The 18,584-nt window shown below is 39.6% G+C and overlaps 1 protein-coding gene across 1 annotated transcript; it reads left to right on the top strand.

Annotated features, from left to right (window-relative positions):
* Positions 1-284: 284 nt before the first annotated feature.
* LOC113902852 (olfactory receptor 5M9-like) lies at positions 285-18,125 on the top strand. Its single transcript, XM_027558199.1, is given in 4 exon segments — positions 285-402; positions 682-876; positions 16,903-17,158; positions 17,160-18,125. Coding segments are annotated over 4 exon segments (1,245 nt in total). The 3' UTR covers positions 17,836-18,125.
* The last annotated feature ends 459 nt before the right edge of the window (positions 18,126-18,584 follow it).

Genomic DNA, 18,584 nt, shown 5'->3' with positions numbered 1-18,584 from the left:
GTGCCTGGAACTGGGGCCATGCATGATCCAGTTAGAGACGTGTGTAGGCATGTGGTCCTTGGAGTTAATCAGAGCAATGAAATGGAAAAATGATCTAAGTGACTCCAGACATTGCCAGTGTGGTTGTGAAGGGGAAAGGCTTGAGCCGCATTGCAGGACCGGAATACAGAAAGTGTGCGCTAGCTTCCTGCACTCGCGTTCCAGAACACTTCCGGAAGGACTGAGGGGATCTCTGAGGCCCTTACTAGGAGAACAGAATCCGTGAACCCGGCAGCCCCGGCGGCATGGGCGTGGCCGTCCCTGCGCAGCTGTCTCCTGACCGATGCGCTGGGGGCCTTTCCACAGCGAGTTCCCCTGTTTACAACGGGCGGTGGAGCAGCCCCTCTGAGAGGCGGGACCACAGTGGGAGCTGCTGAGTAGCTCAGGTCCTGGGGATGCTCCTGTGAGGCACACGTCTCAGGGGGAGGAGTCAGGAGGAGACACAGCAGCCCAGAAGGGCAAGGGCCAAGGAAAGGGCCTTAAAAAAGCTAAGTTCCAGATTCCCAGGAACCAGGTGTTTCCACTTTAGGTGGTGAGTCTGTGTGTCAGATGTCTGTCCCGGCGCTTGCACATGGGCTCCTGGAAGCCCTGGGCGGCTGCATGTGGCCCAGGGGCCCTGTGTGCCCGGCTGTCACCGCACAGTGACGCTGCCCATGTGTCCACACCGGACCAGTCGGAGAGGACCCTCCTCCAGGCCCAGAGAGCGGGCTGGGAAGCAGGAGGACTGGAACGGGGTGGGGGCCCTGCTGTACCCCTTTATCTTCCCAGTTCTGGCTTTCTTTGCGCTAAGATCCTTCAACTCTCGTCAGCCTATGCCGTCCTTGCCATCAACGAAGAGTGAGTTTTTTCCATGCGTTTCTAAGTCATTTAGACTCTGCTGCATTCTGTGTTTCATTCTGTGACACTCTCATATCCTAAATTACTAAATTTGAATAGATTATGATTTACTAATTGAGGTCCAAAGATCTATGGGTTTATACAAATGCACAGTGGTAGATATTCATCTGTAATGTCAGTTCAGTCGCTCAGTTGTGTCTGATTCTTTGCGACACCATGGACTGCAGCCCGCCAAGCTTCCCTGTCCATCACCAACTCCTGGAGCTTACTCAAACTCACGTCCATCGAGTTGGTGATGCCATCCAACCATTTCATGTGTAATGTATCAGATAGAATATTGAACCTTCTACCTCATAATCTTTTTCTAAGTCTGTTTTGCCTTTTTCAGAATGTTGTATAAATGGGGTCATTAGTGTGTAGGCTGGATTCTTTCACTTAGCAATATACAGGTAAGAATCGTCTATGATTTTTGCTTGATTTGGTGGTTCATTCCGTTATATTTCCAAATACTATTCCATTGCATGTGTATTCGGGGAAAAATAATGTTCCCTTTATATTTCTGTTTTCCTCATTGAGACTTTCCCCCACAACAAAAGGCAGATGAACTGGAGGAAAACAGAAGCTTATTTCCATGCATACCCCCTATATGCTTGTAAGGTACCTAGGAAAACCTGAAATGGCCCAAGCCTGTAACTTATGTGCTATCTTTAGCTAAGAACAAAAGAAAGACATTGGGTGGGGGCACGGTGGAATGATTTGGGAGGTTTGGAGGCAAAGCACAGTAAACAGGGGTCTGGATATTATGCAGTTTACATCCAGGCCATCTCCATGGACTACCTTCTCTTAAGACTTCGTTATCCTTCCATTTCTGGTACACAGGTGAAGACAGCCTTACAAGTGGAGATTTCCCTAATAAATATAAATTTAATTCCTAAAAGGGCATTTTCAAACATTCTCCTGGATCTGCTGTTTTTTAAATGTCAGTCCAGAATGATCCTGATGTCAAAAAGACACAACTTGGGGTGGCATATTCTGCTCCCCTTGATGTACATGTGCCCTAATTTGCTTATTAATTCATTTACAGAAGAACATTCTGATGTCTTTCAGTTTTTAACCAAATTTTAACCCAGAATAGAGCTACTGTGCATTATTTTATGCTAGTTTTTGTTTGAACAGTTTTTCAAAGCTGTTGTCTAAATACAAGAGGTGTAGTATTGCATCCTAGATGAATCTTTTAGCTTTGGAAAAAACTGTCAGACTGTCTTCCAAAAGTGGCTGTGCACGCATCCCACCAGGATCTTGAGTATGTTTTTTATGGTTGTTTACTGTCAGTGTACCCTTTGTGGCCAGGTTTCTGTTTCAGTCTTTACCCAATTATTAATGGGTTTGTTTGGTCTAGAGTTCTTGGTATAATTTGAGTACAAATTTTGTATCCTATATGCGTTTTTTAAAAATTTATTTATTAATATTTGGCTGTGGTGGGTCTTCATTGTGTGGGCTTCTGTCTAGTTATGGCGAGCAGGGGCTATGCTAGTTGTGGTGTGTGGGCTTCTCACTGGTGGCTCCTGTTGTTGTGGGACACAGGCTCTGGGGCTCATGGGCTCAGTAGTTGCAGCTTCCGGGATCTAGAACACAGGCTCAGTGGTTGAGGTGCATGGGCTTAGCTGCTCCACAGCATGGACAGGGATCCAACCTGCGTCTCCTGTATTGGCATGAAGATTCTTTAATACTCAGCCACCAGGGAAGTCCTCAGCCATGTTTTAGATTCTAATTTGCCACACCCGTATCTGGTGAGAGAGGCCAGTATCAAGAGGCTTGGGAGCTGGGAGTGCTCAGCCACAGTTCTGGCTGTGCCATCGAAAGCTTTGGGGCCTTTGGTGAGTGCCTCAACTTTCCTGGGACTGTTTCCTCTCTTCAAAAATGCCATGCTTTTGGACTGTAGCCCTCCAGGCTCCTCTGTCCATGGGATTTCCCAGACAAGAATACTGGAGTGGGTGCCATTTCCTTCTGCACAGATACACATTTGAAAGATATTTTCTCCTGGTTTGTGGTTTTGATGCAGGAAGGGGAAACCCCTTCCATGGCCTGAGAGCGGGCTCTTGTCTGATACTTGGAAATGAATTATCTGAGGAGACATGTGCTGTCAAAGCAAGAGGTTTTATTGGGAAGGGCTGCCTGGGTGGAGGACAGGAGGGTGAGGGAAGCTGAGAGAACTGCTCTGCCATGTGGCTCACAGTCTCAGGTTTTATGGGCGTTGGATTAGTTTCTGGTTTGTGTGTTGAACAGGGTCATGGAGATTTTTGGCTCCATTTAAGTTTGGGTTTCCAGTCTGAGTGCTCACAGCAAAGCTGGTTCTGGGTGAGCCCTCTGGGGTCTGTGAGCGTGGTGCTGCCAGCTCTTCTCTGGCGGCCCGCAGGGGACGCCAAACCCCCCTCTGGCCCGTGGGCACAGGACAGTTAGCCTTCAGACTCTGCTAGGTGACCACCTGGGGGGAGCTTTGTCTCCTCAGGACTGTCAGGGCTTGGGCTTCTGGATAATGGGGCTGCGTCCAGGCTGAGAGGAGCAGGGTTGCCTCAGTGCCCACCTGCAAGGAGGCGCTGCAAGAGGGAAAAATGAGGACGAAGTAGACGTTTCCTGTGTCCAGCTGAGGGCTGACTGGAGGTCCATCTCAGAGGACTCAGGGGGGAAAGAGCTCCATGTGCAAAATGGTGGGTTTTTAGTTAGATTTCTGTATGATCTAGAGGATGGCGAGTGATGTTCTTTGGTGTAGGTGGCCAGTTTTCCTGTCACTGTTTCTTGAAAGGACTGTCCTTTCCTCTTTGCATGTTCTTGGCTTGATTTTCATGAACTGTCCACATACATATGGCTTTATTCCTGGGCTCTCTATTCTTTCCTCTAGTCCCTATGCCTGTGTTTGTGCCAGTTCCTCAGTGTTGTGGTTATTACAGCTCCGTGATGTAGTTTGAAGACAGAGAGGAAGATGCCTCCAGGTTCCTTCTTCTTTCTTAGAGTCTTTTGGCTGTTCAGGGACCTTAGTTGTTGCAGAATATTATTAGGAATATTTCTATTTCTATGAAAAATGCCATTTGATATTATAGTTTTATTGCAGTGCATTTGCTGATGGCTTTGGTTGGAATGGACAATTTAATAACTAGTTCTTCCGGTGCATGAGCATGGAATATTTTTATGTTTATTTGTGTTTTCTTTGATTTCTTTATCAGTGCTTTCTAGTTTTCCTACTACTTTTATGTCCTTGGTTAAGTTTTTTCTTAATTTTTGTTTCTGATTATTTTTAGTGTATAGAAACACAACTGATTTTTGTATATTGATTTAGATTGTAAATTGTACTATTTTATATGATTGTAAATTGATCCCAAATTATTCAACTTCACTGAATGTATTCTAACAACTTTTTGTGAAGTTATGTGGGAAATTTTATTTGTAAATTCCATGTGGACTCCTTCAAGGGCAATGAGCATCACAACTTCCGTTGAACTTCATCTGGGTAAGTCTTGGCCTCTATAAGAAAGTTTCAAGCCTGTCTGATCGGATTTTCTTTTGTGGTATTGACATGGTTGTTTTTAAAAATTATTTATGTTTCAGTAACTTAAAATGTGCAGGAAACTCTTAGTAATGGTAAAAAAAAAATACTCACATTTGCCACATCACCTAAAATACTCCATGCGTTTTATCCAAAATGGGCGCATTCTCCTGTGGAACCAGCACATAATCTCCAAAATCAGGAAATCATATAGTTTCTACATTATAATGTAATCCACAGCCCTATTTCCACTTTCAGCAATTGTCCAAGTGTATGAAAATATCTTTTTTCCCATTGTCATCCAATATTTTTTTAGACTGTCACTGAGATTTTCAAACATTTGGACAAACTTGGTGGATGTAAAGCAGACATGGTGAATATGGGATCTGGGTGGCCTTTTCTATGTGGATTTTTTCACTAAAGATGTTTTAATGTTTATTCATTTTGTAACATGTACCAATACTACATTCTTTTTCCCATAGTAATTAAAAATAAATAACATGCCATTTACCATTTACATATTTGTAAGCATACAGTGTTGTAGTATGAACTACCTTTACTTGTTTTGCAAACCAGTTTAATAATGTGCACCTTGTACATGCTTTGGAGAAACTCGGGAAACTGAGTCAGTGACTGAAATGGCCCAAGATATCACCTTAGATACCGTCTTCATCTAAAAACCACACAGGGGCTTCCTGGTGGTCCAGTGGCTAAGACTGGACACTCCTTAAGAAGGAGGCCCAGGTTCCATCCCTGATCCGAGAGCTAGATCTCCCATGCCACAGCGAAGAGTTTGCATGCTGTAGCTAAATATCTGGCTTGCCTCAACGAAGGTCCACCTGGCGCAGCCAAATAAAAAAACAAATAAATATTAAAAAATAAAACTAAAGGAAAGGAAGGGTATGGTTGTTGTACAGATTTACATCTTAGCTTTCCTTATTTATAAAAAAAAGAGTTTCACAAGACTGTCATCCTTCTATCTGATATATACAGATAATTCCTTTGAAATGAGATTTCTCTTGTAAATGTGACTCAGAAGAGCCGTCTTGAACTTGGGTTTCAGAGATGATCATGTGTCCTCTTAAAAAAAAAAAGTTAATAAGTCCAACTAATTCTCATGCTGAAGGGGTATATTTTGGGGTAGCATTTGCTCCCCTTCACTTTGGATGTATCCCAATTTGTTTACACAGTCATCTACCGAAGACATCCTGGTATTTGAAAGTTTTTAGCTATTAGAAGTACAGCTCTTGTGTATTGTGTGATAATTTTTGTCTGGACACTTTTTCAAAGCTGTTTACTAAGTACTAGGCATGTAGTGTTCAGGTCACAGGTGAGCCTTGTTTAGCTGTGGAAAAATTCAGCTAAGTTTCTCTGTGGCATGTGGGATCTTCCTGCGTAACGTATCAAACTTGAGTGTCTTGCATTGTCAGGCAGATTCTTTACCACTGAGCCACCAGAGAAACCCTGCCCCCCACCCCCCTTTTTTGAGTTTCTTGGATCTAATAGGTGTGCAGTGCTGCTTCACAGTTGTTTTAGTTTGTAATTTCCTTATGATATATGATTTTGAGTATTTTTGATATGCTGATTTACTATCTGTATATTTTCTTTGGCCAGGTGTTCAGATTTATACATTTTAAATGAGGTTGTTTGTTCCAGATTTTTTGGTATAGTTGGAGTACAATCCAGAAGTAGATGTTTTTTTGGAACACCTTTGCTTTCTCCATGATTCAGTGAATGTTGTCAACTTGATCTCTACACTTACGGTAATAAAAGAACCATTGCTATTTAGAATGTGGGGGCTTTAGGGAAGTCATTAGGTCATGAAGGCTTTGCTTTGCCCTCATGAACTGAATTAGTGCCTGCTCATGCTTAGTCGTGTCCAACTCTGTGACCCCATGGACTGTAACCCGCCAGGCTCCTCTGTCCATGTGGTTCTCCAGGCAAGAATACTGGAGTGGGTTGCCATTTCCTGATCCAGGGAACATTCCCTACACAAGGATCAAACTCAGGACTCCTGCATTTCAGGAATATTCTTTACTTTCTGAGCTACTAGGAAAGCCCATGAACTTGATTAGTGCCCTCATAAAAGAGCCCAGGGCACTCCCTTGCCCCATGTGAGGTGTGGGCACAGCAAAAATACAGCCATCTACAAACCAGGAAGAATGCTCTCATCAGAACCCAATCTAATCTTAGACTTCCAGCTTTCAGAACAGTGATAAATAAATGCTTATGTTATAATTACTATAGCAGTCCAAACAAGGTAAAACAATCATCAACATAATGTTCAGATATCAACAGAGTTTTCACCAGAAGACTATGCATCAAAGAATGTGTTCTGTTTGATTTCACTTGTGTAAAATTCAGAAAAAGACACAAACTATGTAGAGTGCTAAAAATAAAACTCATCTAACTTGAGGAATACTTGAGGAATACTGAGTCAGGAATACTGAGTCAGGAATACTGACTCAGAAAGATGTTTGTCTGATGTAGTGTTGGTCTTCTACTTGGTTTAGAAGTTTGGTCATAAACGCATTTTTACATTGAAAAAATTCAATAAATTATAAACTTATGTTTTGTGCACATTTTGAATGCGTACTGTAAACATTTGAAATATATTAAAAATGATACTACTCTTCAAAGAAGCGAAACTTCCTTTGAATATGAAAGCAGTCTCTTTGTCTACTGAAGGCAGAACGTATTAGTTTGCGAGGGCTGCTATAACTAAGTACCACAGACTGGGGTGGCTTAAACAAAAGAGACTGATTTCCTTGCAGTTTGGAGGATAGTAATTCAAGATCAAAATGTTAGTAGGGTTGGTTTCATTCTGAAGCTTCTGTCTGGCTTATAGACAGCCATCACCTCCTGTGTCTCTCACAGTCTTTCCTGTGTGTATTCTTGTATTCTAATCTCCTTTCTTAAAAAAGATACCAGTCATCTTGGGTTAGGATGCACTATTTGAACCGATTACAATTTAATTTCCTCTTTAAAAACTATATCTACAAATTCAGTCATATTCAGAAGTACTGGGAGTCAAGATTTTGATATATAGATATTAAATAAACTTTTCAACCCATAACCCAAAGTGAGATGGTAATAGGTTGTAGCACAAAGTTATGATAATTGTGTGGAAGAAATAGTGTTAAATTGGATTAAACAAATATTATGTGTAACAGACTATGGCACGAGTATCGATGGCAGACATCAGTATTATGATGTAGACTTCCCAATGTATGAAGGAAAATATTGACACAGAATCTAAAAAAGAAAAGCACTAGAAACCAGTTGGGCACCATGGCAAATCTGCATTGTACCCAATTGTTATTTCTCCAGAGAACTCATTTACTGCAAAATACAAGCTAATAAAGCAATTACTTAATACTCACCTATATGTATAATCTCTTAAGGAAATGGCATCAATCTACAAGTAATATAAATCCTGCCTGCATTATTCAGCAGAAGAGCCATGACATTGACGCTCTTTCTAAAATGGCTCTTCCTTCAAAGGTATGTAGACTTCTGTATTATACATGTATTTATAACCATCAAAACTCTGCTTATTTGGGCAATCATGTGCCAAAACTAGACTTATGATTCATAAATGACAAGAAAGAAAAAGGAAAAACTAATGACCAGAAAAGTGTGGATATTTACTATTTTAGGTACTATTACTTATATAATTCATTGAGTCATTTAAGTGGATGATAAGGAATATATTGAATGCTATTCTCTATGAATCTTTACTTAATGACTAATAGCTACCATTTATTGATGACTACCCAGTCCATGGATATACAAAGTGTCAGAAATGACTGAGCATGCACACAAACACATACAGACATGTATGGAGAACAGTATGGTCAATAGTGCATATTTTCTGTTGCCTAACCCTCAAAATAAACCTGCCCATATAAGGAATCCATTTTGACCAAAAAAAAAAAAAAATGATGAAGCCCAGAAATATTAAGAAACATTGTCCAGAGTGCATGGATCAAAATTGTTAAAGCCAGAATGGGAATTCAACAAGTTGACTCCATAGCCCATGTTTTTACCAGTGAATTCTACTCAGTTCAGTTCAGCCATTCAGTTGTGGCTGACACTTTGCAACCTATGGACTGCAGCACATCAGGCCTCTGTGTTCATCACCAATTCCTGGAGTTTACTCAAACTCATGTCCACTGAGTTGGTGATGCCATCCAACCATTTCATCCTCTGTCATCCCCTTCTCCTCCCACCTTCAATCTTTCCCAGCATCAGGGTCTTTTCAAATGAGTCAGTTCTTCGCATCAGGTGGCCAAAGTATTGGAGTTTCAGCTTCAACATTAGCCCTTCCAATGAATATTCAGGATTGATTTCCTTTAGGATGGACTGGTTGGATCTCCTTTCTGTCCAAGGGACTCTCAAGAGTCTTCTCCAACACCGCAGTTAAAAAGGAACAATTCTTCAGTGCTCATCTTTCTTTAAAGTCCAACTCTCACATCCATACATAACTACTGGAAAAATGATAGCCTTGACTAGATGGACCTTTGCTGGAAAAGTAATGTCTCTGCTTTTTAATATGCTGTCTAGGTTGGTAATAACTTTCCTTCCAAAGGGTAAGTATCTTTTAATTTCATGGCTGCAGTCACCATCTGCAGTGATTCTTGAGCCCCCAAAATAAAGTCTATCACTGTTTCTACTGTTTCCCCCTCTTTTTGCTATGAAGTGATGGGACCAGATGACATGACCTTAGTTTTCTGAATGTTGAGCTTTAAGCCAACCTTCTCACTCTCTTTCACTTTCATCAAGAGGCTCTTGAGTTCTTCTTCACTTTCTGCCATGAGGGTGGTATCATTTGCATATCTGAGGATGTTGATATTCCTCCCAGCAGTCTTGATTCCAGCCTGTGCTTCATCCAGCCCAGTGTTTCTCATGATGTACTCTGCACATAAGTTAAATAAGCAGGGTGACAAGATACAGACTCCTTTCCTGATTTGTAACCAGACTGTTGTTCTAACTGTTGCTTTCTGACCTGTATACAGGTTTCTCAAGAGGCAGGTCAGGTGGTCTGGTATTCCCATCTCTTTCAGAATTTTCCACAGTTTATTGTGATCCACACAGTCAAAGGCTTTGGCATAGTCATTAAAGCAGAAATAGATGTTTTTTTTCTGGAACTCTCTTGTTTTTTCAATGTTTTTCCAATGGATGTTGGCAATTTGATCTCTGGTTCCTCTGCCTTTTCTAAAACCAACTTGAACATCTGGAAGTTCATGGCTCATGTACTGCTGAAGCCTGGCTTGGAGAATTTTGAGCATTACTTAACTCACATATGAGATGAGTGCAATTGTGCAGTAGTGTGAGCATTCTTAGGCATTGCCTTTCTTTGTGATTGGAATGAAAACTGACATTTTCCAGTCCCGTGGCCACTGCTGAGTTTTCCAAATTTGCTGGCATACTGAGTGCAGCACTTTCACAGTATCATCTGTTAAGGTTTGAAATAGCTCCGCTGGAATGCCATCAGCTCCACTAGCTTTGTTCACAGGCCCACTCGACTTCGCCCACTTCGCCTTCCAGGATGTCTGGCTCTAGGTGCGTGATCACACCATCGTGGCTATCTAGGTTATGAAGATCTTTTTTGTACAGCTCTTCTGTGTATTCTTGCCACCTCTTCTCAATATCTTCTGCTTCTGTTAGATCCATACCACTTCTGTCCTTTATTGTGCTCCTCTTTGCATGAAATGTTTTCTTGGTATCTCTAATTTTCTTGAAGTGATCTCTAGTCTTTCCCATTCTATTTTTTCCTCTATTTCTTTGCCAAGGAAGGCTTTTTTTTCTGATCGTGGAGGAAGGTTTTCTTATCTCTCCTTGCTATTGTATGGAACTCTGCATTTGAATGGGTATATCTTTCCTTTTCTCCTTTGATTTTTCACTTCTCTTCTTTTCTCAGCTATTTGTGAGGCCTTCTCAAACAACCATTTTGTGTGTTTGCACTTCTTTTTCTTGGGTATCATCTTGATCCCTGCCTTCTGTACAATGTCATGAACCCCCGTGCATATTTCTTTAGGCACTCTGTCTATCAGATCTAACCCCTTGAATCTATTTGTTGCTTCCCCTGTATGATTGTAAGGGATTTGACTTAGGTCATAGCTGAATGGTCTAGTGGTTGTCCCTACTTTCTCCAATTTAAGTCTAAATTTAGCAAGTGAATTTTGCAAGTGGAGATTTGTTTCAGTGTTGCATGAAGAATGATGATGTCAAGGTTCTTGGTTAGGTCATGTTCCTGGTTTTAGTTTCCAATTTTCAAAATAATTTGTGGGTGACCTTGAACCACTCATTTTGTGTCATTCATCCAGTTAATTTTTAGGATGAAGTATCTGACCTCCAAGATCACTTCTGGCTCGTAATCTCCCCAAATCTTGATTCTTTTGGAGAATTTAAAGCAATTTTGCTATTTGCAGAAAATTCAGGATAGTTCTGTAAAGCACTTTAAAAAATGGATCTTATTCATACATTTATTTATATATCAATTTTTTTATAGTTAAGCATCTCTAGTATAAATTGTATTTAACCTTGACTCTTTTCCTTGCTCTCTCCCTGTTTAACACACACACACACACATACAGACACACTCACATATACAATGCTTTCTTGTTTTAAATTCCCTTTTTCTTGAGGGAGTGCAGGTTAAGTTATAATAATCTGGTGCTGTTGAGTTTGCCTTATGTAGCTTCTCCATAAAAGGTGAGAAGGAACTAAGGAGTCTGGGATCCTTGGGCACTGAAAAGGAAAACTTTGCCTGAGTATTATTCTGTCCATGATTTTCCAGCAAAATTGAGGTAGTACAAATGGGAGTTTATGAACAATCTTGGTTTCCACTCAGATTCTTTAATCTGCTAGCTATCTTTAATGTCTGAGCCACCAGAGAAGCACCAAAAATACTGGAGTGGATAACCATTCCTTTTTCCAGAGGATCTTCAGGACTCAGGGATCAAAACTGGGTCTCCTGCATTACAGGCAGACTCTTTTCAGTCTGAGCCACCAGGAAAGCCCCTACTATCCATATTTTGTGGAGAAACTGAACCTCAGAATTATTTGACTTAGGTTTTTTTTTTAAAATATTTTACCCTTCAACACAGAAATAATACTGATCACAATCACAAATAGGTGGCGAGATCTTGTGAACTGTTAATAGGTGAAAATTCACAGCTCATTTCAATTTTTTGACGGCCTCATCAGAGACAGATGTTGTGCTAAGAATTTCCCAATGTTGTCTGCAATCCGCATACCTCACTGTGAGACAGCAGTTTCCTTTTTCTACAGATGAACTTTGAAACTGAGAATCCTTACTTTTTCAAAGACAGGCAGTTAATTATGGTGCACAGTTAAGATTTTATTTCCATTCTAACTGACGTTGAAGTTGATGCTCTACTGACTCCAAAAAGAGCCTAAGTTCACTGATAAATTGTTCTACTACAATCAACTTCTCCACTAATGACCTCTACTTGTACTCATTCTCCCTAGATGTTTCTATGTGATCTGTACTTTTGAGGCACCTGGGATCTCTTCAACAGCCATGAGATGCATAGGGTGTGCATTGCTGTGTTTGGCCTGAAAAACAATGCTTATTAGAACTAAAGTACAATAGAAAAGAAAGTGACTGAATGACATTGTATAATGCAATCCAAGAATGTTTTCCTGAGGTGCAAGGTGCTTTCCTGAGGCAGATATTATACCATGTGAAGATGGGAGAGATTATACCCATGATATTAAGGATACTGGTCACATAATGTTATCAGAAGACATTCTTCTGATTAACCCTCCTTAACTTCCCTTATTCCTGAGATGTTTCTATAATTTTAATTATAATGTGTTTCATGATTATCTGGATAGTTCCTTGGGGAGATGCTCTCAATGTGTACAGTGTTCAAGATTCTATTATAAATAGTGAGGAATTATCATTGTTGCTGCTGAAGGTAGGTCTGCAAATTTTATACTCTTTGTAATAGAGATTAATGCAGTCACATCTTTAGTTTTTAGCCCTTTTTTGAAGAAGAGACTAAGACCTTACTTGTAGACCTATTTGTTATCACAGTGTTTTATTGTCTGGAATTATATACTTGGGAAATATTACTATTTATATTAATAGTTGATATAAAAATTCATAAGAATATCTTGCTACAATGGAGACTTACAAGAATTTTTGTTCTTTAGGTTTTGCCTTTTATGTCTTCTCTACAAAGACCAGTGATTTTCACATTGTGTTTTAAAATGTATCTGAATGGAATTGAAAGTATTGTGTCAGTGGATATGATTGTTATTCCCAGTTCAGTCACTAAGTTGTGTCCTACTCTTTGCCATCCCATGGACTGTAGCATGCCATGCTTCCCTGTTTTTCACTATATTGAAGAAATAATTATACCTTTGCTGTATCATGTGTGTGTGTAAAATTGCTGAAAAGTTAATGAAAGTGATTTTTAAAAAATTTCTAAATTATACATTCTATATGCTTAATTACTTTAAAAGATGATGCACAGTTATCTAATAAAGTGGCTCTCTATGAGAAGTTACTTCAGTCATCTGGCCCTAGAATTATGGGATCACACTATCCTTATGGCAGAAAGTGAAGAAGAACTAAAAAGCCTCTTGATGAAAGTGAAAGTGGAGAGTGAAAAAGGTGGCTTAAAGCTCAACATTCAGAAGATGAAGATCATGGCATCTGGTCCCATTGCTTCATGGGAAATAGATGGGGAAACGGTGGAAACAGTGTCAGACTTTATTTTGGGGGGCTCCAAAATCACTGCAGATGGTGACTGCAGCCATGAAATTAAAAGATGCTTACTCCTTGGAAGGAAAGTTATGACCAACCTAGATAGCATATTCAAAAGCAAAGACATTACTTTACCCACAAAGGTCCATCTAGTCAAGGCTACGGTTTTTCCAGTGGTCATGTATGGATGTGAGAGTTGGACTGTGAAGAAAGCTGAGCACCGAAGAATTGATGCTTATGAACTGTGGTGTTGGAGAAGACTCTTGAGAGTCCCTTGGACTGCAAGGAGATCCAACCAGTCCATTCTGAAGGAGATCAGCCCTGGGATTTCTTTGGAAGGAATGATGCTAAAGCTGAAACTCCAGTACTTTGGCCACCTCATGCGAAGAGTTGACTCATTGGAAAAGACTGATGCTGGGAGGGATTGAGGGCAGGAGGAGAAGGGGACGACAGAGGATGAGATGGCTGGATGGCATCACTGACTCGATGGACGTGAGTCTGAGTGAACTCCGGGAGTTGGTGATGGACAGGGAGGCCTGGCGTGATGCGATTCATGGGGTCGTAAAGAGTCGGACACGACTGAGCGACTGAACTGAACTGAACCTTGAGAGGCATGGAGGACCAATGGTGGTCCAAGAACTCTGTTTTCAGGCTCTGTAGCCACGTCAAGCTCTTCCGGTTCATCAAGCATGAATTATCAAAAGGGTAACTTTTCCCCTTTTTTGGATGACAATCAAACTGCATTTTAAATGTAGAGAAGTAGAATATTAGAAAAAGTTATCAAAGAGGCAGTAGTGATATAAAGTTATTGAGTGTACCCCTAGAGTTCAGTTAATTGGTTTGCATTTCCGTCTGGCCAATTTGCAGATGTCTGATCCAAGGAGAGCCTCAGGTCTGTCAGTGCTTCAGTTTTCTCATTTTTCAGAAAGATATGCTAATTAGAACCTCTCTCATGGGACCTTTGTTTATAAAAGATCGTGTAAGGAGTCAGCAAAAGGTAGCTGTTATCTCACCTTAAAACTGAGACTGCTGCCACTAGAACAATTTTTTTAAATAGAGATTTTATTAGTTATGGACACAGTAATGCATTCTATGAAGCTGATCTGGAGATCAGGATGCTTAAAAATCATGTGTGACTATCCCTGAATGTCTACAATACATAACTAATGTAGTCAGTTTGAAGTGTTCTAAAATGAATGAGACAAACTCTATCACAGAGCTAATGATTATGAACAGTGGGAGAAAACCCACATATTATCACACAGGAAGGGAAATTGGAGAAGTAGTATTACTTTATGTTTCTTAGGTGCCTTGATGATTTTTTGTATATTTTATACTTATTTGCTGTTGTTGTTCTGTCACTAAGTCATATTTGGTTATTTGAGACTCCATGGACTACAGCATGCCAGGCTCCTCTGTCCTTCACTATAGAGTTTGCTCAGACTTATGTCTGAGTTGGTGGTGCTATCTAACGATCTCATCCTCTTATAATTAGTTGTACCAATAATCCATATCAAACTCTGTTAATTAGGTAATTATGGGTTCACCAAGCAGAGGTAAGAGTTTTTATATATGAAAATTCTTGGTCTTAGCTCTATCTCCCAGTCAAAATCAGTAACTGTCATCTGGCTTAGTTTATCCACACTTAGAAACCAGATCTATGATCATGAAAATATAGGGTACAGGTGAACTCAGACCAGAATTGAAATATCAGTGACTATGTTATGTGCCCAAATCATTTTCTCTATGGTGTATTTAATTCCTATATGAATAATTTCAGGGGTAGGAAAATTGTTTACAGAGATTAATCAACTTCCAAATTGTGAGTTGCTACTAGTTGGAAGGAGCCATGATACAATCATAGAGTTTATAAATTTTTAAAAATAGTTCCTCTTCTAACTTTTTGTATTTTCATTTTCTTTTTCCTCAATATTTTTACATAACTGGCTAGTTGCCCATAACTGAAAAGTCACATCCTCAAAGAGATCTTTGACCAGTCTGTGTGCAGCCTGCCTCTTCTTATTTCTGTGTTTATCAGCATGCTCTGTTTTCATCTCACAGTAGTTCCATTCCATAAATTGTCTCATTTCTGTATTTTTCATTCACTCCTTTTCAAAAAGAATCAATTATGATGCAAACCAAAATCTTGTGTAGCTTGTTCAATTTCATATTGCCAAACTTAGACTACTTCTAGATATAATAAATAATAAAATATATTTGACATAACATTGGTTTTGATGTTTGTAAATGAATTATTATAAGCAATTATAACTACAGACCATTTTATGTCATAATATTCCCTTCAAGCAATGTTATTATGGGGATCTTAAATTCCCAAGATGATGTTAATCCTACAGATGCATCCCTAAATACTCAGAGCAGTTTACTTCTCAGAAGACTTATCTGGGGAAGTGTATTAAACAGAGAAAACATTACTTGTGGACATTTTAATTGTAATGACATTGAATTTGAAAATAATTAGACATATAATGGATTGTTGCTGAAAAGCAGTAGAATCTTAAATAAGACAATAATTTTAAAAGCATGGCTCCTGAATTTTATATGTATATAGAATTTATCTATTGATATAATTTTGATATGGTGATGGAACCACTTGCGGTTTACTTTTCTGAGATAACTGTTAAACTGATACAGTCTGTGTTGTTAAATACCTCTTACCTCATCCTGCAAGCAGCAGTAATCAAGCAAGTGAAATATATAGCTAAATAAAATAAAACATGACTAGGATTTTCATAAGTTGAAAGCTTTTTATATCATATGCTGGCATAGTGTATAAAATTATGTCAATGACTAGATTGTAAGACCAAGGTTTAAGACAATCATCCTGTAAAATTGCGTATATAAGAAGATATCTTCTGAACTTCCCTGGTGGCTCAGTGGATAAGAATATGCCTACCAATGTAGGGGACATAAGTTTGATCCCTGGTTGGAGGAAGATTCCACATGCCATGGAGCAACTAAGCCTGAGAGCCACAATTACTGAGCCTGCGCTCTAGAACCTGTGAGCCACAACTATTTAAGCCTGCTCACCTAGAGTCAGTGCGCCACAACAGGAGAAGCCACTGCAGTGAGAAGCCCACACACCCCAACCAAGAGGAGCCCAAGCGCAGCCAAAAATACACAAACAAATACATTTTTTAAAAAGGCTATCTTCCAAGTCATAGGGAAATGAGTAAGTTAATATTACATGTGCATTTGTATTAATATAGACAATGACAGGCAACCATCATACACAAAAATAATATTCAATGGCGTTTCAATGATTCACTCTTATTACTTCCCTGTTCAGCACAAAGTGGTTGTCTGACCTTATTGAATATTTACATTTATGAGTCTCAAGTCATTTCCTATTAGATAATATGTTTAAATGGATTTGGTCATTCTCTGATGACTCTCAGTCTAGCTTTACTTCTATTAGCACTCTATGATGTTAGCATCATTGAAATAATTTAGCAAAAATAAGTGTCTAATACTAGTAGTATGTGAATGTAATTGTCTGTTTTAGAGTTAAGAAACTAATAAATATTGTAATAATTACATATAAGGCCTATTAAAGGAAATAAATGATTATATACTCTTATATTAAACTTTGTGCAAAGTCTACGTTGATTTTTATATTATTTGAACTAGAATACTGATAAACATGACTCAATTTTCAAGAATAAAATAAATCAGTTTGTTTCTTTTAATTTGTCCATAGGCACTGCAGACTGGGTCTAAGTGAAGGCAACGCCAAATTTCACAGATGTGACAGAATTTGTTCTTCTGGGGTTGACCAGTCATCATGAGCTTCAAGGTCTCTTTATTGTGGTGTTTCTAGTAGTTTACATGATCACTCTGATAGGGAACATTGGTATGATTATTTTGATCAGCCTCCAGCTTCAGAGCTCCATGTACTTTTTCTTGAGTCATTTGTCTTTTGTGGATGTGTGGTTCTCTTCCAATGTCACTCTGAAGATGCTGGAAAACTTACTATCAAACAAAAACCGTTTCCTATGTGGGGTGTTTGGTGCAGTGTTACTTCTTCATAGCCCTTGTCCACATGGAAGTATATATCTTGGCTGTGATGGCCTTTGATCGCTACATGGCCATCTGCAGCCCTCTGCTTTATGGCAGTAAAATGTCCAGGACTGTCTGTGCTTGTCTTGTCTCTGTGACATACATCTATGGGTTCTCTGTTAGCCTAATCTGCACACTGTGGACATATGGCCTGTACTTCTGTGGAAACTTTGAAATCAACCACTTCTATTGTGCTGACCCTCCTCTTATCAAGATTGCCTGTGGAGGGGTTCACATTAAAGACTGCAGCATAATTGTTATTGCTGGGATTAATTTCACATATTCCCTCTCAGTGGTTCTTGTTTCCTATACCCTCATCATAGTGGCTGTGCTGCACATGTGCTCTGCCAATGGCAGGAAGAAGGCATTCTCCACGTGTGGGTCCCACCTGACAGCTGTTACCATGTTTTATGGGGCTCTCCTCTTCATGTATCTCAGGAGGCCCACTGAAGAGTCTGTGGAGCAGGGAAAGATGGTGGCCGTGTTTTACCCCACAGTGATTCCCATGCTGAATCCCATGATCTACAGTTTGAGGAACGAAGATGTGAAAGAGGCGGTCAACAAAGCAATCGTCAAGGCAAACTTGAGGCAGTGAACCTGCAGTACATAATTCTGTGTATGCCACTTCCTGTTATAAATGTCCAGGCATATAAATAACCCTGTTTAAAATAGACTGTATACAGGCAACACTTAAATATACTAAGAGGTCCAGTCTAACACAGTGATGGTTTACCCCGTGAATGGACTCTCAGGACTAAGCCTCCTTTATCTACATATGCAAACATACTAACCCTGACCTATTACTGTTAGTCACAGTGTATGTAAAATTGTGCTAAGTGTAGTCATCAGATAACTCATAAATACATTTGGATAAGCACATGTTAATTTGGAGGTATCTTTGTAAGAGTTGAAAATGCTTTCTTAGGATATTTTCTATATATAATTGCTTTTCACTTGTTTTATAAGTAATATATAATTTAATGAGAAAAAATTAAGACTTCATCACTTTTCCATGAATTTAAAAGTTGGTGGATCCTCATGAAAGGTTGTTGAATCACGTGAATACACCGGGATTCTTGGCCCCCGGAGGAGAAGAATTCAATCCAGGGCCAGAGACGAGGCTTGATCGCTCAGAGCTTTTGTGTAATAAAGTTTTATTAAAGTATAAAGGAGATAGAGAAAGCTTCTGACATAGGTATCAGAAGGGGGCAGAAAGAGTACCCACTTGCTAGTGTTAACAATGAGGTTATATAATCCAAAGAATGTCTGGAGGTTGTAAAGACCTCATCAGACCTACTCCCATAATTAACATTTTAAGATAACACTGTCCTTAGGAAAGATACA

This window comes from Bos indicus x Bos taurus, chromosome 13 (genome assembly GCF_003369695.1).
Source record: "Bos indicus x Bos taurus breed Angus x Brahman F1 hybrid chromosome 13, Bos_hybrid_MaternalHap_v2.0, whole genome shotgun sequence".
Classification (NCBI taxonomy): Eukaryota; Metazoa; Chordata; class Mammalia; order Artiodactyla; family Bovidae; genus Bos; species Bos indicus x Bos taurus.
Note: the sequence above shows the minus strand (reverse complement) of the source record. Positions and strands in the feature narration are given on the sequence as shown.